This window comes from Falco cherrug, chromosome 7, assembly GCF_023634085.1.
Source record: "Falco cherrug isolate bFalChe1 chromosome 7, bFalChe1.pri, whole genome shotgun sequence".
In the NCBI taxonomy this organism is placed as follows: Eukaryota; Metazoa; Chordata; class Aves; order Falconiformes; family Falconidae; genus Falco; species Falco cherrug.
This window is the reverse complement of record NC_073703.1, coordinates 17,016,000-17,043,043: the sequence shown is the minus strand read 5'-3', so window position 1 is coordinate 17,043,043 and position 27,044 is coordinate 17,016,000. Positions and strand designations below refer to the sequence as shown.

The 27,044-nt window shown below is 41.7% G+C and overlaps 1 protein-coding gene across 23 annotated transcripts in view; it reads left to right on the top strand.

The window, feature by feature from the left end:
* The window catches only part of ATOSA (atos homolog A), a 48,308-nt gene that overhangs the window by 8,741 nt on the left and 12,523 nt on the right, over positions 1-27,044 (top strand). For 2 of the 23 annotated variants that reach the window (XM_014277000.3, XM_055716807.1), the window contains exons 2-6: positions 22,478-22,662; positions 23,506-23,708; positions 24,157-24,282; positions 24,551-26,402; positions 26,904-27,020. In XM_014277000.3, the coding sequence (XP_014132475.1) occupies positions 22,478-22,662; positions 23,506-23,708; positions 24,157-24,282; positions 24,551-26,402; positions 26,904-27,020 (2,483 nt within the window). Of the gene's footprint in view, positions 1-1,614; positions 1,633-3,262; positions 3,354-9,739; positions 9,874-10,790; positions 10,949-10,991; positions 12,854-14,347; positions 14,436-14,910; positions 14,934-19,367; positions 19,393-22,477; positions 22,663-23,505; positions 23,709-24,156; positions 24,283-24,550; positions 26,403-26,903; positions 27,021-27,044 lie in introns of those variants that run through there. The other 21 variants (XM_055716799.1, XM_027800126.2, XM_027800125.2 and 18 more) reach the window with 21 other exon arrangements.

The following is a 27,044-nucleotide window of genomic DNA, read 5'->3' as shown; positions in this document are numbered from 1 at the left end:
AAATTTGAGAGTAGAGATTAGGAGATCAATACACAACTGCTAGACTACACATCTGTCTGCCTCATCTTACATTGTGCAATTAAGTTAACTAAAATTGACATACCTGGCTATTACTGTACTGCCTTTGGAGGTTTCCTACTGGTAGTCTCACTGAATTAACAAGTTTCTATGAGAAAGTGGTTTGGATCCACTAGAAAGAAAAGGTTAAGTGATGGTGCTTGATATGCATTGTCTGTTCTTTCATCCCATTTTTGTGTTGAGAATACATAATGACCTTTCATAAATGTTTTAGGACACTTGTAAGCTGGCTGTATTTCATCCTCAGTTAAGCTGCTAGTATGAAATTTTGAGCAGCTTTGTGATATGCACTGATTTTTTTTTTTTTTTTGTTCTGTTTTAAAATCATAGTGGAACTTAGAATCTGATGCTTTCAACTTTTCTAGGTCTGCTGTAGACTATATGTAGTCTTTCTCACTCAAGAAATTCGAGTTTAAACATCAGAAAAAGGAAAACTATACATAAATTATGAAGACTGAATGGTATGTCTTACCAGCTCTTCAACATGCACTGCAAGCATCAAGAACTGACCTCAGCTTTGTTCTGAGGAGTTGTGGATCTGAGGGGGGGAAAAGGGGAGCAGGGTTGTCAGTGTGAGAGTGCTTTGTAGTTTTATATCCTGCAAATTAATAACTTAATCCAAAATGATTGTTTCAAGCAAGGGGTGCATTGATAGGAGTGTGCTTTTGTTTTTAGCTTGTCTCTCCAACTAGCCTGTGCAAATGTAAGGTGCCGTGAAGTCACTTAACGCGTTGCTCCTTTAGGGGTCATGTGCGTACCTCACTTCTCTTGCACGAGGCAGGGCTAGAAACTGAACTAGCATGTTACTAGACATCCTGTGCTTTGGCACAGGCCTCCAAAGGCTGAAGTTCTGTGGTTTTTGTAACGTGGGGATGGTGCCAGTTACGTCTACTGGCAAGTGCCTCTGAATTGACGTGTAGTTGACTTGATACTGAGATGAACCATCCTTGGCTGTGATTTCCTGCTTTGTCAAATGTGTAGGACTGCTTATTCCTAAGGTTTGCGTTGGGATAAAATCTACTTTTCTCAAGAGCTCTTTTTTTTTTTGGTGTTTTGGTAAGTGTTATTTTTGTGGCAGAAGGTGGGTTAAAGTACAGTATGTTCATCTTGCTTATTACTCGTCATTTTGCACAGTATTAAAACTGCAGGGGTATTAGTAGTATTTTAAGTGCAGCTACTTTATGATGATGGAATACACACCTTAGGATAAAGTCCTATGTATATCTCCATGTGCTACTGTATTCTCTTATGTTCATTCAGGCTAGCAATGTTATCATCTGTATCTGGTGCCTCTGCTGGAATTTGTGGAAGAGCATGAGATCAAACTGATAAATGAGTACCATGCTTCAAGATGGGGTTTTTGGGTGGAATTTCTAATATTGCAGTTGCTAAATTTAGCTTTTTGTTAGGCCAGATGCATTCATTTCTGGGGTGTTCTTCCACAAACAGGCACAGAGCAGAGTTCTGCATACCTATGGCTGGCTTAGGACCGTAAGCTTAGAAGCTGGAGTGTCAACGTGCTGTCCTGCTTTTCCTGCGTTTGAAGAATATCAGGTGTGGAAAGGATCTTTGTGGTTGCCCCCCAGTAGCCCAATGTGGGGAAACTGTTGGGGAGCGCTGTGGTGGGTGGGTATGCCTGTTGGCTAGAGGCAGCTGCTCATCAATAAAGCATTGTTAGTTGGCCTGTAAAAACAACTGGTGGTTCCTGAATATTGTCTCTGCCGGCTCCCGTGGGAATTGATTCGGGGTTGCTGCCTCTGCCTCTTGTTAGCAAAACTTTTAGACACACTGTGTTTACCAGTGTGATAAATATTCCTCTTACCCCTCCCATTCCTCCCATAGGTATTGAATAACTGTTTCACAGAAAATAATCTGAGTACTTTTTCCAAAGGCTAGGTGGTTGCTTGGTTAAGAAAACTGGAAATTGTTGTTTTGGGGGTTTTTTTTTATTTTTTCAGAAGACTGGGGTGTTTTTGTAGAAGTAAATGTTCCATGAAAGAAAAATACTTGGAAAGCAAATTGAGATAAAATATACAGGAAGCCTGAATGTCATAGTGACAAATGAAATGGTCTATTTTGTGTGTAACTTTCTGTAAGGCGCTATCTGCATCTACAATCGTGAAATGGACCAAGAGCTAAAAGTTACCCAACTGTCCTTGGATAAAATGTCTACTTAAAAGTCTTGTACAGGTGATGTTTTCTTGCAACCAGAGCTAAATGATACTGCTCTATAAAATGCGAGTGGGGACAAGTCGCAGTTCTGTGGAGTATGCAGCATGTTTTCCATGCTCTTGAAGGGGTTAGTGCTGCTGGATTTTCGGTGTGGTTGTGGAGTTCTGTGGTATCTAATTACAGAACGAGAGTTTTAGTCTTGTTTTGTGATGTGGTTAGGCTGAGTGTAAGCCTTTCATATTTTTTTTTTTTGGGGGGAGGGGGCGATGATGTTAATGCAGTGAATGCCATCTGACTTTGGTTGTTGTAAATGGGTAAGAACTGGCTGAAATGAGTGTGGGTGACGTTGCTTAGACTGCACCTAGGAGGATGTGCACAGCCTTGAGGGTAGTCTCTTGAAACAGCTTCATAAATGAAATTATAAATATAAAATTGAGGGAGTGTGTGTGTGTGTGGGTCGCTCCGGCTGGGGCGGGGGGCTGAGGCCGGGGGGACGCGGCGCCGCAGCTGGACGGCAGCGAGTGCTGCCGGGGGGGTTGAGGGGTGGGGGGTGGGGGCGGCCGCCGTGATTTCCCACTCCAGCTCTAAATGCACACGGCCTGGCAGCCGGCGCCGCTCGGGGCTGGCCTTGGGACGCGGTGCCGGCCGTGAGCGTTACACGCGCCGTGCCAGGGCGCCCGGCGAGCCGCTGGTGCAGGTAGCGGTGCCAGCGGGGTCCCCTGCGCTGCCGCCGGGGGGGGCGGGGCTGTGCCCCGGGGACGCGGTGCCCGGCCCCGCCCGCCCCCACGCGTGTGGGCAGCCCGCTCCCGGGCAGGGGCACGCGTGGCGCTGGCGCCCGGCCGGGTTGGCAGCGGCACCTCGGCACCGCCTGCAGCCGCGGGTCCCCCCCGCTCACCTGCCCCGGCGGAGCCGGCCGGGGGCGGGGGGGGGGGGCCGGGCCGGGCCGCCGAGGGGCCGGCGCTCGCCCGGCGGGGCCAATCGGCGCCGGCCCTGTTGCTATGCGCGCCGCTACTCTGCCTCCTTTGTGGAAGATGCCGTGGGCACCCACCCGCGGCGGCGCGGCGGCGGGGCGCGCTGCGGGAGCACAGGGCCGCGCAGAGAAGGTGTGTACCGGCGGGGAACCGGGCCCCCCGCCGCTCCCCGCGCTCGGCCCGGTGCGGGACCCGGCGCCGGCTGCCCGCGGAGGATGGGGCCGAGATGACTGCGAGGGGGGGGCGGCGGCGGGGGGGCGGGGGGGGCTTCCCGGGCTGGAGGCGAGCCGAGCTGTGTGGCTGTAGGAGGCTCGGTGGGGGCTGGCGGTGGTTTGATGCGAAGGGGGATTTGCAGTCCGGCAGTGCTGAATGCTGCCTGCCCGGCCGAGCCGGGGGAGCGTGCTGTACTTGGTCTGTAAATAGTGCCTTTAAAAACCCAAACACTTTCACCATATGTTCTTCCTTTTGGGCCGTATACTGAGCCTATGAAACGTTAGCCTTTTCGAGGCCTTTTTTTTTCTATATATATATATATCTTTTCCAACCTCTCTTGAAAGTAATGGACAGCCTACAAATTATACCTCTGTTAATCCATTACAAGGGTAGGGCAAGGGTATTAAATGGTCTGGGACAGGAGCAGGATGTTTTTAAGTCTTACAAGAGAGACATCTAGTTCAATGTCAGATCTGCTAACAGTTGTAGTTAGTGTAGCCATATGTAACTGCTTGACTTTTCATTGTTAGGGAGGAAAAAAACCTCTCCCCTCTCCCAAAAACACGCTGAAGCTTAACTGAGTTTCTTCTGTGCCTTGTTATGTAGGTCAAGTTTCTCTCTCCTTTTTTTTTTTTTTCCCCTCCAGCAGGAGGAAACTATTACAGTATTTTGATTTCTGCTAGAAACAATGCATGAAAGCATTATCAGCCCTTTGCCACCACTTGTTTGTCTTGGGGCAAATGAAGCTTTGGGGACAACTTAAAAATACATATTTTTAATTAGCAACTTGCTGGCTGTTCAACTGTATGCTGTGTTTAAAGCTAAATAGCATACTGAACTCGGTGCTGAATGGAGGATTATCCATTCCTTTTTATGGAAACCTGTTCTCTAAAAATGCAAAGTTGTTCCAGCCAAGTAGGTGCATGTATTTTCATCCTGGGTCTAGAGCTTGTTGGTGGTCCTTCGAAAGGTACTGGAGCTCTAGCTTCAGTGAGCCCGCTGATGTTAGATGTTCACCTCCCGATAAAGGAGGAGGAACAATTCCACTAGTGTAGTCTTGTGGTTTGTGTGGGAATATTGGTTTTGAATCACTGAAGCACTGCTTTGTGAAGTAGTAAGGAATTTTTGAGAGGACAAAGCAAAATTTCATAATTACATATATTAAATTTTAAACGTGTTCACGTCTGCCATTTTGCTATACAGAAAATTGCCATATATTAGGACAGAGGGAAGCAAACTAGATTCTTGGCTGAAATTCTGTTAAGCCTTTAAATTTTGACCTTGTGTAACATTTTATTCTTTTGCTTACCAGAATACTATTAAAGCTTAATAACATGACTTATAATGTGGAAACTTGTAAATAGCTGAATTGTGCTGTGTGACACAGTTCAGTTCTAAAACTATCAAAAACATTCTTTTGTTTTGTGCATTTGAAGTTCCGTAGTAGGCTCTGGTGTCCATTTTAAAATGAGCAGTCTTTTACACAGCTTGAGAGTTGTGATGTCCTCATTTATCCTCCCAAATTAAAAACAATTTTACGGGCCTGGCCATTCTCCCAGAATTTTAAATGAGAAGCGTATATTGTCTCTCTTGTAACTTTTTTACTTTTGCAGGTTACTGTTTAACCGCTTAAGGGCAGGCCTTGTAGGTGAAGGTTAATAGCACTGGAAAACTTACCTGAGGAGCTTCATGCTGCTCCACCATCCTCAGTTTCACCTCAGTTCTTTCAGAGCCCCTTGCAATTCTGATGAAGAAGTGCAGTCTCTGCTTTGGTCTGCTAGCCTTACTCCTTTCCCTCCACCCCACCCTCATAATAATCCGGACTGCAAATGGTGAAGCAAACCTACTGACGCTGGAGGTAGCCTCACTAGCTAGGAGGAGGATTTTTGGGTGGTCAAACGTGTTCTGACAAGGTTCCACAAGATAAATTACCCACCACTTGGATGACAATGAACAGGTTGTAACATCAAAGTTTTGAGAGATGAAGTAGGAAAGCACAAAGAGAAGATGAATACAGAAAGAAACTGCAGTAGAAGAGGTCAGATGTCACGGAAGTAGTTTGCTCTGGGCTTTTTGTCTTTTTCTTTATTTCAGATAAAATAATGGGATTCTTAATCTACATTCCTCACCTGAGGACACAGTTCTTCACAAGTCCTGTGCTTTTTTTCCTGTGCTTTTTTAAGTACCCTGATAGTTTTGTTCTAGCAGCAGCACTGCAGAAATTTCCAGCTTGTAGGTGTGATTTCTGACATGATGTTGTAATAAAGTTGAGTATCAGCTCCTACTTAACCTGAACACATATATATCTAATGTTTAATGTGTTGTCCATTAAAATAAAATTCTTGAATTCTTGAGTGTTTCTATCTCTTCTCCTTGTGAATATTCTTTAAAAGCTTTTATTATTAACAGTGCATTGGCGCTGTTTGGTTTGTTTCTTATTTTCTTGTTTTTCAGTTATTCTGGGGAATTAAAAAGGCAGTGCAGTGGCATTAGTAGGTGCCTCGTGTAGGTAGAAAACGTGCTTAACAGTTCTTCCCCTGTGTGACTGTATTTATCTTGGGCTTAGGTATGCCATCAGTGTTCACATAGCCTCTTGGAGTTGAAGCAAGTCTCTGGAGTTGACGTGGTTTGATAGTCAGAAAGCTGCCTTGGTTGTAATTCACCAAGCCTTTGCATGTGAAGTTGAGTGTCTGTAATGGAGACTTTTCCTGAACATGCTGAAAGAAAAACTTTTTCAGACACCTCTAGACTGTTCAGTTGCATCGCTCTTATTGGAACCAGAAGTAATGAAACTGCCTTTTTGTTTTGATGCAATATCACGTGGGTCTCTAAACCGCTGTGTTATCAGATCTGTCTTATGCACGTGTGGTTGTATTTACCAAATCTCTCATCTTTGCAGAATCTGAGAAGGCATGTGCTGTCCTCTGCACCAGGTGTTGCCACACTGAGATTGCTGGTGCATGTAACAGTCTGCCAGTCTGCTTGTCATCTGAATGGAAGACTAGCCTGGAAAATACTGTCTTGTTATCTGGATGTATGAATTAGTCTTCTGATGCTCTGTAACTCTCTTTCCATATTCCCACGTAAATACTTTTCACATTTTTCTTCCACTTTATAAGTTCAGAGGATCTGAGTTTTACTGGCTGTACCTGTGTGCAGAGTGCTCTTAGCCTATGTGATGCAGTGTTTAAAGTGTTAAATGGCTGAAACAAGGACTCCCTGCTGAAGGCCTCTTACTTGCTCCTAATAGTACTGATTTTTTGTTTTGTTTTGGTGAAGTAGTTTTAGGCAAAGAAGCAGTCATGTTGTTTCCCTTTTGTCATTGTATAGCTTCCCACTTTTTCTTCTGAGGGCATGATGAGTGAGGAGCAACAAGACTGGCCTGCTTTCCTAGGACTAGATTCAGAAAGAGTATTTTGCTTTTTAGGTCATACAGATTTGAATGAAGATAGTGAAGTCAAGATAAGGTGGAAGATTTTTAACTCCACAATTCTGAGCTTGGAAGCGTGAGAACTTTCTGTTTTCTTAATATATACAACTAGTAGATGAATATATTTCAGATTCCTGTAGGGAATAAGAGGCAGTATTTCCTTGCTAGTAACACATGGCTGAATCTATGCTATTTACTTTGAAATAAAATTACCACACTGTTTTTTTCTGCAATGTTGAGAAGATGGGACATAGAAGATCAAGGGATGCTGTGGTACTTGGGAATATAACATAGAGTTGAGTGTGCTTAAATGGGAAGGTTATAGCCTGTCTTGAAGTTCAGCTGCATCATCTACTTCTGATGAAATTCTTATCAAATTGATGTCTCTAGCAATAAAGCTTCTGCTTTCAGAGGTTGGTGTCTGCATAAGTGTATGCTTTTTCCTTGGTGAGAAAGGAGAATATTGACCAAGTTTAAGTAATGGTGGTCATCCTACCTGAAAGATAACTGAGCCCTCAGATGAATTTCCACATTAATTAGGGGATTTACAAAAGGGCTGAAGGTGAGGAGATAGATTCTGTAAACTGAAATAGCAAGTACCAGCACTAACAAGCAAGACTGTTGTTAAATAGTTAATAACAGATGGCTGAACTTCTGATGCAAATGATCAGCCAGAACAAGAGAAGTTCTCTGCATCCTGACCCAGGGACTCCTCACTGCTGCCATGGCAACTAACACTTTTTTTTTTTCTCTCCAGTTTTAGCAGAGTTTATGAAACTGAAGATAACTTGTTGGTTTTACAACTTCAAAATTTTAAAAGGCAAAGCAGACCAGCTGGAGAAGGCGAAAATGTAAACCAAGAGAACGTGGATATGAATTCCTAGAGGCCTCACGTATTTTAGTTCCTGTCAGATCTTTCTAAAAGATGTCTGAAGTACTATATACTTTAAAATGGCTGGCAGTTAAAGCGTTACTTTAAATACAGAAGTTTATAATATGAGCAGATCTATCTGAATCCTTTTCATTTCCCTTAACATGAAAATTACCTGCTGCCATTCGAATAGTGTTGCAAGGGGGAAAAGGAGAAGGAGGTCGGAAGCTCTGGAGGTCTGGAGGTCACAGAGGAGCAAGGAAGAGCCTGTGTAGCTCGTGGGGTGGACGTGGCCTTTCATCTGACTTGTGCGTGCAGCTGGGTGTTTATCCTCCTCGGTGGGACCAGGGAATGTGGCCGTAAGATAGTGGAGGCCTGTAGTGAGGGCCACAGAGGGGGCTGAAGCTGTTTGCCACTGGCCAGGGTAGGACCTTCTCTGCCCCTTTGGTGCTGTTGCTAAAGACTGTTCTGGAGAAACACTGCTCCAGCCCTTCTTCGTCTGTGCTCTTTTTGCTGTTTGGGTGCTGGGAGCAGGGTGCTAGGAGGGCCCCGAGTGTTACCTTTATTATTTTGATAGCCAAGTTACCCTACAGTTCCTGTACCTGCTATAGTTAAATTCAAGGTGGAAGGTTCAATATCTCTTTTTAGGTAGGACACCTGAAGGAGTGTTCATGTAGACGAACCTTCGTGGCACAGAAACCGCTGGGGGGAAGTGCTTCTGAGGTGGTTTTTGATCTGCTTCCCGGGGACAGCTGTGAACCAGACCTGTGTATGTTACTGAATGCAGGTCACTTCTCATAAAGTGTAAACAACCTGTTGTAAGTCTGTTTTATCGATGCTGTTAAGAACACACAGTTCCTTCAGCTCTTGCTGGTTTTGAGAGGTGCATCTATGCCTGCGGGTCTTGCACCACTACAGTGGCTGCTTTACAGAATCAGGTCTGTCCTTCATGTAGATGTGTACCAAGCTGTTGTATTCTCGGACTGTATTTCCAGAGTGTATCATATCGCTGTGCTTGATTATCTAGAGGGATCAAGGAATTCTTCAGCCTCCAGGTGTATAACTTGGTCATAATACTAATTCTAAAGGGAAGGGAGGCAAATTCCTGGAGTTCTTACTTGAAGATTATTATTTGTTACTTGTAATACAAGTAAAGAAGCACATCCAGGTATCACATCTTGCTGGGTATTATACAGGCATGGAACAAAAGACTGTCCTCACCTCAGACCTTATGCAAGTATCAAACACAAAATCAATGACTTCTAACAGAGGGTTGTAAGGAAACAAAGGGATAATACTGATGAGACAGATAAACTGTGCTCCTAGGTACAGGCTAACAAGGTACGGGTTAACAAGCCTTTATCACGTAACAGAGAGGCTGGAAAGCAGGGTCGTTTTGCATCGAGTGTATTCTTCCCTGCTATAGGACAACACAGGGAGGAGGAAGTGCAAGTAATTAAAGCAATCAGAGGCTAATTGGAAGCTTAGTGCAATAGTGAGCGGGAGACAACAGGAATGGTGGCAAGCCATGGATAATCTTGAAAGTGTTTTGCTTTTTAAAAAAGTTAACTTGTTTGTTATGAAAGATGGTGTTTGGAGAGGCAAAAAAAAAACCCTACAGGAAAATACGGTTTCCTGTCGGACACTGACCAGACGTACCTTCCTCACGAGGCTGGATGCTGATGAGGCATAATCTTTTCTGTCTCTCTCACGCTCATTTTTGGTGATGAATTCCATGAGCAATCCTGCAGGCACCGCTGGCATCTCCCCCAGCAGGCAGATAAGGCGCTGCCATCTGTTAGCCGAAGCCCAAGTGGCGTTCGTGTGGGATGTGCCTGGCTCAGAGGTCCCCACTGGCAGGGCATGTTTCCAGCTTCGCAGCCTGGACTGTGAAGAATTTATCTCTGAGGAAAATCTTGGGACTTTGGACTGTGTTTTTCCGTAGTCAAGAGTAAAACCATTGCATGCTGAAAGCAATTCTCTTTCTTAAATGCTATTTCCTAGGGATCCAGCCTGGCAATAAGGGTGTAGTGAACACAATTTGCATGATTTTCTGGGGATGAAGAGGGCAGGTTGCTTGTTGTCTGCATTCCAATGCCAGATTCTGGTCCTTTCAAGATCAGCCACTAATTCAGATGGTAAGAATAAAATGTTCTGTGCTAAGAATATCTCAGATATGTTTTTTAATTAGTTCTTGAAGATAAGTGATTGCAAAACCCAGCTGTTTACAGTAATAACCCATGTAGTCATATATTTCTAAATGTAAACTTAAAATCTTTTTGACTATACCCTTATACACTTCTTTCTTATCACTTAAAAAAAGATCCCCTTCCTCCAACAAAATTATGCATTGTTGTCACTTGATAGTAATGAAACTTGTTTTCTTTGATTTCTAAAAAAAAATAATAATAAAAAAAAAATCTCCGTACAATCTTTTTGGTAACTGAGAGGGTTGACAAAACACAGTATGGCTGTCAGGCACTTGGATTCTGTAATGTTTGCAGGGGCTTTTTTTCTTTCTTTCTTTTTTTTTTTTAATTGCTTGATGCTTAAATTGAGAATTCCAAATAATTTATTAAATCTATTAAAACTGGCAGGTAGGTGAATCCTTAATGTTGCCTGAACTATGCTAGTAGATGATGTGTAGCAGATAGTGACTTTTTGGTATTTCTGAGCTGAAGGCAGCTTGGAGCAACTTTTTGTAAAAGAAAGTAATTTTGACATCTTCTGATTTAAGTGTCCTTGAATATTTACTTTGGACATTTAATTTTTTTTTTCTGCTGGTCCGAAATTCAACTTTCTTTTTCCCTGTTGTGTGCTTTTGATTAAATATCTGTTTGCAAGTTATCAGGGAAGAACTAAAGCGGGCCTTTATTTGTGTATCTGTCTTAGCTTATGTCAGCTTAGCTTTGCACAGAATACAAAAGAGGCTGTGGAGGGCCTTGAGCTCTGACTAGATAAAAACCTTGTTCTTCATACGCTGCTAGTGTACACTATTTTTAGTGTAGTCTTTTGTTTTTCCTAATAATTTATTGCTCTGTCTCTTGACTCACAGGTCACCTGATTTTAGAGCATGCAAGCGTAGAGTCTGGATCCTTTACTTTTCTGTAAACTGCTGGTTTATCTTGAGGAGCAGAATGGTGCTGCTGCTGGTGAGATTGGGCTGGAAGTGGTCGCTGAGGGGTGAGCCCTGTCCCTTCGGTTCTCTGGAAAGTATGTTCTAAGAATACACAGTACAGGGTGTTACAAAACACACGTGCAACCAATAAACTTGGAGCAGAGGCCAGGGATGATGGGTGACTCGAGGTCAGCGCTGTGCAGGGAGACTATTGCCTGCTGGCCCTCACCGTGCCTGTCTTTGCTCCGTGCCAGCAACGGCGCAGTCATCCATGAACTCACTTTTTCCCTTGAAGGGAGAATTGTTTTGAACAGATATGTTATGAATACACCACTATTATTCTTGCTCTAGTAGTGTTAATTTTGGCACTTTGTGTGGGTGTCTTGCATCTAGGATTGTTATAAACTTGTTTTGTTCCATGAGGTGCCCAGTGGCTGGATGTTTCTGGTAGCTTTCAAGGCTGCAATGCAAGCCTGCCTCAATGGTTGAATGAAGGGGAGAGGGAAAGCAGACACTTATTTTGTAAGCAAACAAGTGTGTTACTTGAAATTTCAGTGTTCAGGTGGCCCCAGTTTTTGAAAAGGTACATTCCAAGATGCGTGTATGTTTGGAGGGAAAACCTAACAAGGTCTAAATGCTCCAGAATTTCATTGGTCTGATTGTTTTTTAAAAATCTTAAAGTAAATCTGAACTGTAACAAGCTAAATGTCACTCAGCTAGATCCTGGCAATTCTTCAAATTATGTGAAAACAAAGAGGAACAAAGCCTGCATCCATCAAGCTATTCAGAACTTGCACAGATGAAATAGGTCTAGACATGTAAAATGACTATTCTGATGGTTTGGGTTAAACAAAAAGTTCATTACTGCCTAGATAGTTGCAGATTTTTTAATTCCTAGCCCATGAGGTGTCTTCAGCCTCATGGAAAACTGCACAGTCTGTCATCTTCTCCAGGATTTAAAAATAAAGCAAAATAAACTTCAGCTATCTGGATCTTGGGTTGTCTGAAACAGGGATATCAGCAGACCTGGGGTAATAGTGCTGGCATTCTCAGACCTTTCTGCTGATTCATAACATTGTAGTTTTTATAACTTCATCTAAGACAACAGAATATTGGAAATTGAGTGTTGTGCACCCCTGAGGTGGAGGAGCTGCTTTTTGAGTGGATGAAGGGCTTATTGCTGTGCTGGTGAGTTGCTGACGGCACCTCTTTAGCACTGTCACCGAATTTGTAATGCTAGTAACGAAACCAAAACTTTTTGAAAATGTGTCACTTCTAGATGAGGATCAAAAGTCTTGCCCCTGAAGAAAGAACATACGAATGATGCATGTGGGAGGCCTCAGGTTTTTTAATAGTCTTAATAGTGTAGATTACAGTCACCAAGAAGTGGACTAGGTCATCGATGGTTTTGTTTTCCCAAAACATCTAGACTTATGCTCACCCCCATCTCACAGCCTTCTCTGGCTTTACTGTTATTTTGGGTTTTTCTGGTTACCACAGTAAAACTGAGAAATTGCAGTATCTATTAAAAATAGATACTGATAGGTAGCTTTGAGGAGATTTTCAACGTGAGACGTTCCTCAGCAGTCTTTACAAACAGTTGTATCTTTTTGTACATTGAAGAAAAGATATTTTTCAAGAGATTAAAAGCAGGGAGGAGTTACCAGGGATGTCTGATTTGTGCAAGTTCAAATTAACTGAAGTCAGTAGTTCCTGACTTCAGAGTCTGAAGATTGTGGCTATCAAAAACCATCAGCTGGGCTTGTTGGCACCTTATCATAGTGCGAAGATGATTTTGGCTACTAGTTACTGTATGTTTCAGACTGTGGAAGGCCAAGTGCTTTAGTAACTTCGCATGCTTTGACAACAACATTGCGTTGAAGGCTGAGTGCTTAGTGAAGGGTTTCCGTAATGTGCGATCCAATAAGTCAACATGGTACTTCTCCAGGGGGTTTCCCTGACTGCAGCGGCTGTGGCATCCCTGCTGATTCCACCCAAAAGTGAGTCAGTGCTTTCACATTGTACTTTTTATGTTCACTCTGGTTTATTTTCAAGAGCTCTGACTGCAGTCTGAAGCAAATGGGATATCTAACGGTTCTTTGTCTTGCAGTGGTTTTAGGGATTATAAACCAAAGTGGAACCTGTGCTTACACACAGTGTGGCTGGCCTTCCCCAGCAGGAGTTTTGTGTGCTCCCATTATTACAGTTTTGTTCAGGCTCTTAATGACTCTTACTCAAAATCTTTTTGAAAGCTGAAGGCTGCTAGATACTTCTTTTCTAAGGAGGAGTGTAGTTTTATTGGTACTGTCACAAGAACACTTGAAAATACATTGTCAAAACTTTCTAAGCACAATAAATATTTAAGATGATGAGATAAAGCGTGAAATACTCCTAGCAGATTTAAGTTTTGGTGTTGGTGAGGAAATTTAAAAAAAAAAAACACAACATTTTTTTAAGTGCAACCCTACATCACTGTACTGTTCCCAAAGATACTTGAGTATATTGTGAAGATGATAAGCTATGGAGGAATGAACTGAGTAACGCTTTAGCAGAAATCTGGTCGGCACAAGATGCAAACATATTGTGTTCTAAGTAGAGGGCAAGCACTCTCTGGCAGTTCTCAGAAGCACTGAAATACCTACTGTAGAATTTTTAAGCAGTCCCATGCTGTTTTCCAGTAACATCTGAGAATGATTTATTATCACAAATTACCACTTTCCATCTTTAAACCAATCTCTGTATAAAATATTGCAGAAGTCTGCAAATAGTTTAATCTTTGTCAAGCTGGATTGTTAAACAAATTAAAGAGGAAACTTACGTCTGTCATCCTGAATTGTATTGTGTTTAATGCCTCAAATTATCTGGCATGCGTTTTTATTTATGTATTATAAAAACGCTATCACAGCTGGAATTTAATGCAGAGCTGCTGTCAACCTGTTTAATGGGAGGGATATCTTGGCTTCCAAATGGAGTTAGACTTGCCAGTACTCAATTGCTGCAACTGTCATGGATGATAGGCCTTCAGAAAGAGATGAGGCTTAGCCATATATATGTGCTTTTTCATTGTTAATTCACGTTGAGCTTCCTTTGAAAAGAAAGCAACAGCTATGGAGCCACTGCAGTATGACGTTTACAGCTAGCATAAAGTGAGTAAACTGATGAAAGCTTTCCGTCTGGGAGTCTCCAGCCATGTAGTTGCTGCTGAGCTGGTTCTTGAATTAGCGAGTAACAATAGTGAAGATGGTCATCAGCTGTCTTCATCCTCATCTCCAAACAAAGTTTGGGGAAGCCTTGATGAAAGATGAAACAGTCGTCGTCATCTATGTCAGTGAAAGAAGCGTGAAAAAAATAATGGTTGTGTATATATCTAGAAATCCCATATTAGAAAAATCTGTATATTGATATCAAAGGTCTTAATTGTTTTTCCAGAAATATCTTAGGAAGAAATGTTCACGTATTCTGTAAGCTTAAGTGCGCTCTGTTTTCTGTTCTAGGGTGACACACGGCTCCTTCAGCTGGCCAAACCAAGCATGTTGGACGCAGTTTCACATTATGGTAGCGGTGACTGTGAAGGTAGCCTAGGTCTGATCTCCACATTGCCCTTGTTTCCTCCTGTGAACTAGGGTGGGATTGAAAACAAGAGCATTTCAGTAATGGGTTTTCAATATAATTCTGCAAAATTTGTATCAGCCTATTTACGAGGGTGGTAAATCACTGTATTGATGGTGAGAGTGAAGGCTTGATATAGACCCTTTATTCCCTTCCAACTGCAGCAGAGTGTCCATTCTAACCTTAGTGGCACATATTACTTACAGGAGATGTTTTCTCCTAATTGTTTTCTTTTATGAACCAGCAGAAATACCTGAAAAAATAGTTTTGAGTTGCAGAATTAGAAATCCTATTGCTTTGTCAGGTTTTTTAAGTGGTGGCTGTTTTTTTTTTGTTCAGGTACACTTATTGAATCACACAGTTTGTTCTAACATAATCTAATTTAGGCAGAGCATCAGCTAATCAAGGGGAAAATGTAAAAAGCTAGAGAAGAATGAATGGAAACCTCAGAAATTGCTTAGTCTGCTCCTGGTAGGCATGTTTGTTTCATTATATTATAACATCAGAGTGTTTTGTGTAGTCACATTTAACAAAATTACAATCTAGGAAACTGTAATGTAAAGGAAAACAAATGAATGTGTGCTTAAGTAAGGGCATTAGCTGAGACAAGTCCTCTTTGCTTTCAGTACCTGTCCAGTTATAGCATGTCGGTGCAAGTAGCGTCTTTTGTAACCTGTTCTGTAGACAAGTAAGTTTAAGGATCAGCAAAAAGTGCATGTTCTGTTCCTCCAACTGACTTATATTTAAAATGCTAAAGATTGCAGCACTGATAATCTTCCAGCTTTACACTGACATTTCAGCACTTATTTACCCATGTCAGGATACAGTGGAACAACTGTATTTTAGAATATACGAGTTCTCTTGCAACTGTCGGTGAACTGTGGTTTGAAACGAGCCTCAAACTTCACATTTTCAGCTACTGCTCTCCTTCTGAATACAGACAATGAAATCATAATGATCAACCCTGCTTCACAATTTGTGATTTTCTTGTGGAGCTATAAACAAATCAGCTTACATCATTTGTTCTTAAGTATTCAATTTCTTTGTCCAGTTAAGAGAAAATAAAACCAGTTTCCCTGATCAAAATGCAAATATTGGATCTAGAATTTGGTTTAATGCCAAAAAATCAAAAGAAGCAGGTCACGCTGTTGTTGCTTAGGTAAAAATAGAAAGCTACAGTTGGAAGAAAAGTGACTCACTAAGCAGTATGGTGATGGCAAAATAGGATGTCAGCCAAAACGCAGGAAACAAGATGGGAACACCCAGATCAGTTTAACAGTCTGTATTTTACACTCCCAAAGAGTGGTAGTTTCAAAGATTACTGCAGGAAATTTAAGCTTTAAATGAATGTAACTGGATTGTATTTCTACACTTATTAAGCTGTTTGAATGTGGGTAAGTTTTAGTAAAATGTGAATTGTATATTTTTGGGGGGTTTTTTGTGTTTGTTTTTAGTTTGTTGGCTTTTTCCTCCAGTCCAACTGTAAGACAATCCCTTTTTGGTAACTTTGTTTACAGTAAGGCTGCCTGGAGGTTAGCTCTGGATGCTGTGAGAGGTGTCCAGCAGCAGCACGCAGTAGATACAGTGGTACACACGTACCAAGGGAGTTACTGCAGCACTGCAGTCTGGAGTGGAGCTGATGGCACTGATTGGAGCTGATTGATTTTTATTGCTCTGGAGCAACTTCAACTGCCACGTAGCTGTGTCCTGATTTTTAAAAATCCCCCTGTACTTATAAGATGGTATGCTTTGTTTTGCTTTTCTAATTATAAACCGGTGTAACAACACAAAAGGAAGTGGATTTCTTCCTATTCTCATGCACAAAACCAAGCAGATCCAGCAATTTTATTATGGCAGGTATGCATCGATCCTAGTGTTGGGTTCCTGTGCTGCCATTGCTTGCCTGCAGCTGAACTGCTTTGATCAGGTAGTGGTTCAGTTTGGTACCCTGGAAAAAGGAAGGAGATAGCAAGAGTGAGATGAGGTACTGTGCTGCTCTCATGTTTTCATAATGGCTGTCCCCAGCTCAGAGCTCTTGAGCCCTAAGAATCTAAGACAGCAGTCAATGTGGGGGGCAAAAATCTGTATAGGGGTATTCCTAAGATAAGGTGAGTCACCAGTTCATTGCATTTGCTTGAATTTAAGTGAACTTAACTAATAGTTCATTTCATGAAGCAAGTAGACCATCTCATGACTTTTTAAACTCTTAATATTTCAAGGCTTTTGAAGCGTGTGACTTCAGATATAATTACAGGTTTGTAATACGCAAACACAACACGACTGCTCATTCAGAGAATCATGAATTTGGGGGGTTCAAGGGCAACTTTCTTTTGAAGTGAAGTGCAAGGTGGAATTAGTTAGCTGAAGCATCCGTAGGTGTTTCTAATTCCAGGAGAGAAGCTGTTAGTCAAATGTTTACATTGTGTTTCATTTCCTTTACAGTAGTTTCTTGAATCCCTGCCTTACTTTTAAAATACGGAACTACCTTTAACCTACTTTTTGGAATAGCAAGATAATAAAACTAATTCAGAGCTGACTGTTCTGGGGGAAGGGCTAGAGAGCTTTTGCTGTAATTTTTTAAATGCGGAGTATGCCTTTGCTAGGAGGTGATGGGTTCTGAATACTGACAGTGCAGCTGCTTTTTCTCCAGTGTACCTGACTTTCCCGCCATGGGACTCTTAGACTGAAGCATCTCCTTACGAACTGTCTGTACTAAGAGTTCAAAAAAATAAGATCCAAGTACTTAAGCAGTATTTTTAGCCTTCCAAAAAAATTGTAGCAGATGAGGGAAGCAGAGGTGAGGTGGGCAACCATGCCATGATGCCTGCTGGACAGCTGGGGCAGGGCAGGAGCAGGGCTTGTGTCAGCTGGGAATTCAGGCAGCCAAGACCATACCCTCCGTGTTCTGTTTAGTGTTTTGCTTGCTCGGTTTCAACTCTAAAAAGTGAAGTTGAAATCTGATTACTTTAGATCGGTGGCCTTCAAAATCCATTATGGATGCCTAAAGATTTTCCAGGGAAGGTTTGGACTGTTACCGAGCATATTTAAAGGCAATTAGCAGTTGTTTCATGGCTTCTCTAAGAAAATAGCTCTCCAGATCAGTGGAGGCCAGGACTAATGGATACTTCAAGTTGAACAAATTTGTCTGTCTTTGAAGAAGGGCACTTTATGAAAAGGAGGACAAGCTTGGTAGATAAATGTCTTTTCCAACCTAAACGATTCTATGATTCTATATTTGTGGTGTCCAGTGCAGTATGAAAGGTGCTAGGACACCAGAATAAGCGTGGACTGAGAGAGGTGACGTGTTGGCACTGTGGAGTGGTGACAGGAGGAGGGCAGGGAGCCGGAGGAGCTCTCCTGGGCTGTCCCCGGGCAGGACAGGGCAGCAGCTTGCAGCTGGATCTGCTGCTGGAACATAAGGGGTTTACGTGATACTCGGTGGCGTTTCCTGTCTAAGCCTAGAAAATAGATTAAATGCTCTTCTAATATACATATTTCAGGAAAACACTTTCTGTAATTACTACAGAAAATGCTGCGAAAGGAAAGGGAAGGGAGTTGGTCCACACAAATGTGACCTGGTTGGGAAAGGAGTCAGCTGGGCACAACTGGAGTAACTGAAGTGTTGGGAGAATCCTTGAGTTACAGTTAAGTGGATTTGTGACTCACTAGTACCACGTACCTAACTTCCGTAGGTGGTGTAGGATGTGAGCCAATTCAACTTTTTTGGGGTGAGGGTGACTTCTTTGCCTCAGTGATTGTGCACGGGGGAGGACGAGGATCTGAAGGCTTTCTTTGTGACGTTGGTTAAATGGGCTTTTCTCTTTGTCTATAAGGTGTAGAACATCAGTTCTGTTGAGGTTGGTATGTGCAGGAAACAAAAGGAAGACAAAATGATGTGCCTCCAGGTTTCAGTTCTCCAGTTTTGTATGTTTTGGTTTATGTGTAGTAGCTTCAAGTCTAAATTTATACTTGTCTCTTTTTCCCTTCTAGAGTAGTCTTGACATCTGCTGCTATTTCTTGTGACCACCTGGTCAATAAAATTTAGTTTCAATGTATTGATTAAAGGGCTGTAGTGCCTTGTTACTTTAATTCCTATGTACTTGTGTCAACTAACTGGGTTTTTTTAACTATTTTAAGGGGAATAAACCCCAGACGCTGCTGGGATGCATATTTTATGCTATATGCCTGCATATTCTGTTGCTAGACATGAAGCAGAATGATCATCATATTTGTATAGTTAGATTGTAGGATTGATGTTGTTCTATGCACAGTATATGATGTATGTCTTAAACAGGGCTGATTCATAAACAAAAGCAAACAGTTACAGTGCGCGCACACAGAGTAAGACTTTCTTTAAACTAAACACTGAGTTTGCTGTTTCTATAAATGTCTTTCCACCCTTGCCCTCAATTACATCAACTTGCATCATCTGTGTCTGTTGTATAGGAACAATTACCAGGCTCCTTAATATTTATAGGGTTTTTTACTTTATGAAAATTCTTAGAAGTTGCTAAATGATATGGAAATATAGTGGAGCTAAAAAAAGTCAGTATGCCACATAAACTTCGTAGGAAAACATATTTCTCAACACCCATGGCTATTTGTGCTGTAATTTTTCTTTTTTTTAAAGTTCAGATCAAATACCTCGTTTGTAACGTTGCTGACATAATTTTCAAGTGTTGGCCCTGCCTTTGTAATGCTGCTAGAAAACAGTAGCATCTTCTAGTTCAATACTTGCTGTTTATCATCCTTTAATAAGATGCAGTTTTGATTTTGAAACAACATTGTGTTTTTGTAACTGCAGCCAATACGAATGTGTGTCTCTAGCTAGTTTGGTCTCTCCTCCATCCTTAAGGCAAGGAACTGGTTGCTTCTGAAATAATAGGTCTGATACAGGAACAGAGGCAGTGTTTGCAAATTTAACTTAAAAGTAAGTTTCATCTGTTTACATTAAGTAATATGTATGTATTCTGACTCTTGAGTAATGATTATCTCAGATTTATTTACCTTGCTTTATTCACTAGATCTTGCTTATTTACTGCATTCACTGGATCTCGCATTTGGACATGTTTAGACTATCTATGGCTTGTATGCAGACTTGTGATTTTTATCTGTAAAGATACTGAGCATTTTAATATATAAGCTTTGGTATCAGGGTGTTTTTAATGCAGAAAGTGGGTGGCTTTTTACCTGAATCTAACTAGTTCAGCAGAAGCACTCAGGCCATCAGATTTACAATGAATTTGTGTCAAGTCCAGAAGGTTTTGATCAAAAATGCACGATTTTTGAAAAAGCCAAATAAATAATGTCTGCTGTTTCCCATGGTAAGCTGCTAATGTTAATTGAAGGGCATGTCTATTTATTTTACTGTTACTTGCCATTTACAATTCTGTAGTGTAAATGGTGAGGTATTGCATCTTACTGTGCATGTTTCTGCTACAGTAAGACGTTTGGGATGGGATCTGTCTGCATAAACACCTGCATGTCTTAAGCTCTTTAATTTTTTTTCTTTAAAATGATAGACGTCTCTACATATTTTAACTAAGCGGAAATTCCTCTTACACATTTTCTTAAGGATGAATTCCCGTTCTGTTTAGTCTGCTAAGCATGAGGCAATTCTTGTTTAAATTAATATCACTCCTGCTGAACACTTCTTAGTTTTTTGGAACTTCTGTGTCAGAGTAGGAAAAATACTCCAGTAGTGATCCTTCCTGGTGTGGATTTCTTAGCATTACCGTGGCCTTTAGACGTACAATGATGAGCATGGTGCTTGTGCTAGCAGGAAGATAATGCTGCAGTTGTTTTGGGGTTTTGGGTTTTTTTGTCAGCTGTAATACCCAAATCCTTTTCGGAGCCCTTCCAAATCCTGTTTCCCGAAGTATGACTTGCCTATTGTTCACCTGACTTTTAGCTGGGGGGGAGGGGGGAAAAAATGTGCAGGTGCCTAATTTGGTAGTGATATGAGTCACCTACAAAAGTATCTTGTCCTCTCTGTTATTTACCATTCCTTTAATCCTTCGTGCACTCTTTATTAGTCATTTTCTGCCATCCGTCAGATGAATGACCATTTTAACTCATGCCGAATGATTTAACGTATTGTTCATGTGCCATATGGGGTCCTCCAGGGGAACTCATCTATCCTCTGGATTTTCTTCTGCCTGAGGGCAGGTGGTGGCCTGATGAATTGTCCTGGCAGCATCCTGTTCTTCCAGGGCCCGCTGTCCCTTCCTGGTCGGGGTGCTCCCGGGGTAGGGGCAGGCAGCTGGCAGGGGTGGCTGTTTTGGAAGAGCCCCTTCCCTGCTCCCTCCTGGATGGTGGAGCCATGGGACTTGTGCAGGTTGTGGTAGTCCAGTGTAGTACGCACAGATGCGTGCATGCAGATGTGGTGTATGGCCACGTGTGCCACGGACAGGTGTGGGTGCATGGTGGGGAGAGGCTCCCAGTTATAGCCCATCCCTGTCACCCAAAGCAGCTTTGTAAGTGCATCCCTTTAAAAAGGGGGAAAAGAGTCAGTGAAGGTGAGGACTCCTGTGCAATGAACAGAGTTCCCTGGCAGTGGGCTGGCTTCTCTTATTTGCCTTATGTCGTTCCCTCAAAATAGGCTGGAAGCCCTGGGGTCCGTGCAATACAAGCCTGGGCTAGGCAAACATGTACATGCAGAAGCTAGTTTTACACACTTTACAATTTGCATATGCAGGTAATTGCACATTTAATTGGAGCTTTTGTTTCATGCATCCCTTCTTGTACTGATCTCTTAGGTCTGTCTTGCTATGTTTGCCAAATGCTCTGCTATTACGGAATGAAGAAAAAAAAAAAAAGACTGCTGAATTCTTTCTTTTTTTCCAAGTTGAAAATTATTTTATGCATGGTAATCAAAAGATAAATAGAAATTAACTGTATCCCTGTGGCTATTTTGTTTTGGTAGATGACATAGGACACTTAAGCTAAATTGTGAAGATGTCATGTGCTTTTGTTCCCCTAAAGCATTAAAATAAAGAATCTCAGCAGCCTTGCCTCTACCTGCTTTTCTTTGCTGCTCTTAAAATAGACTTTGAAGTGAATATGTTTTAGCTTTCTCAGAAAAGAGATTTTTCTGTAACCACTTCGGTAACTAAATCATTTTGATACTTAAGCCTTACCAAGCAGAGAGGGGAATGACACAGTCTGGTTGTACTTGTATCTGTTTGAATGATGTGTGACATCCTCGTGATGAGGGAGGAGGAGGACAAGGATGCCTTACAAAACATGATAAAATCAGAGGACTGGTGCATCCTACCTCTGCAGGAATCACGTGTGTTTGGGTAATTCATGAAGAGCAATGCCAGCTGCTGCTTTGTCTATGGAGACTTGTTGAGTTTTAATTCTTTGCACAAGTATAGACTGGCCGTGGTACAAAACAATAAGTACTCTGTATGTTCCTTGGGAACCTTCCCTATGTGTTAATGGTAGCTAAAAATGGACTTCTCAAGTAAGCCTTGCCTCTCAGCAGGAGTGCCTCACAATACAAATCTTAAGAACATTGTGTCCCACTTTTTCTAATAGAAGTAAACCTTTCCTTTTTTTCTTATTCAATTTTTAATGTATTTGATGATGTACCATGGCTTCTCTTTATCTGTCACATGATACTAATGATGCCAAGTCATACTGCCATCAGACGTCTCCCACTAGAGTCCAGGAAACTTGTTTTCTTCCAGAGAAGCTGTGATTCAGCTGTGGTTCACAACACAAACATGTTTCTTGGCTTCACTGAAATCTGGTACATTGACCGGTTACTACATGAAGCTTTCTTTAGAGTATCTTTGATTTCATCTGCTTGTAGTGACAACGTTGTGAGGTGAGGAAGGCTGGTACAGTAACTTGGGCCTTATGGGGGGTGCAGCCAGACTGATAGAAAGATCCATTTCACATATCTCTCGTTTTAAGTGTAAATTGAAACAAACCGCGGGGTCAGACAGCAGTTGTAAGCTTGTTATATAAAGCATATGTAATTATTTTTTCTCCTTTTGAAATGACAGATACTTTGGATGAATACTTTGAGTATGAAGCTGAGGAGTTCCTGGTCTCCTTGGCCTTGTTGATCACCGAAGGTCGAACGCCTGAGTATTCAATCAAGGGCAGAACAGAGGGCTTTCACTGCCCACCGGCACAGTCAAGTCAGCCGCCAACAACTAAGCATGAATGCAGCGACAAACTGGCTCAGGTAAGATGGTACCCATGTTATTTTAAGTGTGTTGGTGTACATCCTTGCAACCGTGATTAAAGTCAGCTGAGAACCCCGTGGCAGATTCACAGTTAAGCATGAATAGCAATTTATTTCTCAGTCCTGCATTCAAATTAGTATGTAATTCAGTATTGTACTAATAATAGATACATCCTTAAAATGAGAGATCATTAAGCCTTTTATCCTTCAACATGAAATTCTGCATGACTACCTGAATGCAGTACCTATTTGAGTCTTTATTATGCAAATGGAGAGTGCTATACTTAGCATTCTTGGTCTTGGGTTTCGTTTTTGGTTTATTTTTTTTAAAAAAAAATCTAGGCTAACTTGCCGAACTTCTTGCTTTTCCAGGTTTTCTTGAAAAGTTAGTGGTCCAAAAACCACAAGCACATCAAATTTAGCCCATCTGGGAGTAAGGCTGGAGAGTCCCATCTCAAGTAGAAGTTCCTAAGTGCTGTGTGAATTTAAGTTATTATTCATACAGAAATTAGCCCGTTCCAAGACACAGAATTTACAGAGATACCGCTTGAGTGTGTCTATCCAAGAGGATGACTTGAGAGTGGTACAAAGTAGCAAAGTATAGTGCTCATTTATGAGCTCGTTTAACTTTCTACAGAAGCTGCTCAAATGGCAGCCATAAAGGATTTGTTAATTATTTTTCATTTAATAGCTCTGGAATCTTATCTCTGATTTGGTGAAACCTAGTTTACAGAATTTGACCCTTACCCTTTTCCAGTACTTTGGAACATGTTTTTAAGGTAGATCTAAATTTGGCTAGGATTTTTATGGCTTGCTTATGTTGACATTTTTTCTTTCCCACAGTGTCGTCAAGCCAGGCGAACCAGATCTGAGGTTATGCTACTGTGGAAGAACAATATTCCAGTCATGGTAGAAGTGATGCTACTTCCAGACTGTTGCTATAGCGATGAAGGGCCCACCACCGAGGGGAATGATTTAAATGATCCTGCAATCAAACAAGATGCATTGCTGTTAGAAAGGTGGATTTTGGAGCCAGTTCCTCGACAGTAAGTTGGATGTTAGGGTTAGCTGATAGTTGCGGGAATCTTGTCATATTAAAGTCCTTGAAGTAACCAGTTAGTGGTTTTGAACTGGCCCATTGCCTTGGGGACTGATTTAAGAAAACCACTATTTGCCAGTGAAATTGAAGCATCTTTTAATCTTAGTCCTCTACTCATAGTTTCTGCAGTGAACATTGAACAATGCAGAGTATGAAATGCTCCTAGCTGAAAATGGTCATTTTTACACGTTATTTATGTTAAATTGTGTAAATTATTATGTGGATAAAACCAAATCAGGCTCTGTAATCATCGAAATGTTTGAGGAATTTGTTTTGCTTGATTGAGCTGTGCTTTATTTTCAGAACGAAGATCTGATAATGTCCTAGTTTTAGTTCTAACCGTTCTCTGTGTATATTCTTACCAACACCCATGTGTTTCTCTTAATACGTTTTAGGAGTGGAGATCGATTTATTGAAGAGAAGACCCTTTTATTGGCTGTTCGCTCTTTTGTTTTCTTCTCTCAGCTAAGTGCGTGGCTGAGCGTTTCACATGGTGCTGTTCCCCGAAACATTCTGTACAGGTGCGTCTGGGGTGGAAAAAACCCTCGTTTGTTCTTTGTAGGTTGTTTCAACTTGTCTTAAAACCTTTTTCCCTTCTGTTTTTCTGTGCTCTCAGGAAGTGCCATGCTGTTGGCCTAGTGCTGTGACAGTTATATAGGATCCATATACTTCACAAAGTACAGCAATTGCTGGTGTTGCTAGTGCTTTTTCTTAGACATTTGTTATGAAGTAGATAATTAAGACTCTTCACTTAAATGTTTCTGTAAATGCCCTTCTGTATTGTTTCAGGGTGAGCGCTGCAGATGTGGACTTGCAATGGACATTCTCCCAGACACCGACTGAGCATGTCTTTCCTGTTCCTAATGTTTCTCACAATGTGGCCTTGAGAGTCAGCGTCCAGTCCTTGCCCAGACAATCGAATTACCCGGTTTTGACCTGTAGTATTCACACGAACCTTAGCTTTTACGAAAAGCGAATGCAAGAGCGTAAGTTACATCAGCGCAGCGATTCCAGTGTGGCACAGCAATGCAGTACCTCCAGTCCACAGCGCTTCTGTGGGAAACAGACATGGACAATGACACCTGAAGGCCTACTTAATGGAAAAAAGACAACTGAGTTTACTACATCTATCAGAAATTTAAAACTTTATCCATCTACTGGACTTGGATCTGACTTTGGGGCGTCACAGCCTAAAGTTCAGGGCTATAATGCTACAGCGGACAATAAGACAAAATCTCGTGAAACACCTGTGAGAACTTTTAAATCCTTTTCTCTAGTTGATTCCCGTGGTTCAAATAGTCACTGCGCTCACCAGCCCACAGGAGAAACCAATCCTTTGATAGGCTCTTTACTTCAAGAGCGACAAGAGGTCATCGCGAGGATTGCTCAGCACTTGATTCACTGTGATCCGGCTACTTCACCGGTTGTTGCTGGACGCCCGTTCAACATACATGAGAACGGCTCAGCTACACCAAAAGCTTTTCGGAGTACTTACGAAGATGAAAACTTGCCAAGGAAAGGCAAGGAAGCCTCCCCAGTTTCTGTTGCCAGCTTAGACAATGCAGTACAAGAAGATGGTGGTGAAGGCAAAACGAGAGCGGTACCAGAGATCAGTCTGCTCGATGCCCGTGTTCCAGTGAACCACTGTGGCCGTCAGTTGGCAGGAGAGAGTAATCCCCTGATCGATTCTCTGCTCCAGGAGCGGCAGGAGGTGATAGCAAGGATTGCCCAACACTTGATTCATTGTGATCCAGCTACTTCTCATGTCACTGGACGTCCATTCAAAGTGCATGAGACTAGCCCTGTTACTTCCAAAGTTTTCCGAAGTACATATGAAGGTGAAAATTTGCTGAAGAAAGGCAAGGAATCATCTTCTGTTTCTTTTGCTAGATCTGATTTTTCTTTGTTAGAAGACAGCAGTAAATCAAGGATGAAGACACCTGATACTCCAATCAGTCCTTCTAGGTTTGATGGAGAATTGAAGGCTTCTCTGAAACTCCAAGCAAGAAGAAAATTGGTTTTAGCAAAACCCAGTGAAGCTGTCCGAAATGCATTTCATCAGACTTCAAATAAAACTTCTCATGCATTTACTAACATTCATACATCATCATCGTGTGTTAAAGAAAATAAATCTGAATTGCCAGATAAATTGGAAATGATAAGTTCTGGTTATGCACAGAAAGACCAGATAACCAACAGAATTAAACAGTGTTCAAATTTGAGCAGCATTGATGAACAGATTCGCACAAATAAACTAAAAGAAAGAACAGTTGTTAGTGAGAACAATGGCATAGACAGTTTTAACAATTTACAGGTAGATAAATGCAGAATACTTGAAGGTACAAAAAAAGCAACTGTGATGCAGGTATCTGACTCTTTGCACAAAAATGAGCTCAAGTGTTTAGATAAAGACTCAAAAAAACCAAATATTTATGAGCAAAATACTCAGCTTATTAGTATTGAAAATTATTTAAATAAAGACCATGACAGTTTCAAAAACAAAAGCAAACAAGATAAAACAAAAACTGCACACGATGAGAATGAGGACCCAATAAGCCTCGATTTCCAAAGCACTTGTCAGAAGAAACCTACAGAAGACTGCATAGTTAAGTGTGAGCGGCTGAAGAACCCAGATGTACAGGTAAATACACAGAGGAAAAGATGAATTCTTAGCTGCGCTTAGATAGCTTGTGCTGTGTCTCCTAAGGACCAATATGAAGAGGAATTCAAGCCTGACTTTGTATGAAGCCGCATGTTACTATTGTCTTCTTGGTCTGCAGTAACGTTTGGCTGGTAGTGCCTCCCCCATACCTTCTTAATTATAAATTTAACACTGAGGAGAACATTGTCTTATTCTGCTCACGGTGATAGCATTATGAAGGACAGTTTCCATAGGCAGTTAGGCACCCTGTCGCTTTATTCAGACACTGCTGTGTTTATATGGTATGTGATCTTTAGTGAGCAGTTTGTGTGATTGTAGGTTTGAGTCAAGGGGAATTTACACTGAATGTTTCATAATATCCCGGTGTGATGCAGATCCACCTGGTTCAGAAGTCGTCTTTGTTAGAGCAAGCAAAGCGTTACTGTGGTAGGTCATTGAAATATCCCATTGATATCTTGAGTAAATTTATTTTGCTGACAGAGAGCACCATCTCTAAAACACACAAATATATGGCGGAAACATAATTTTCGATCCTTGGATGGAACTTCAACCAAGGCTTTTCATCCAAGAACTGGATTGCCTCTGCTTTCAAGTCCTGTAAGTTACTGTTGAAATTACAAC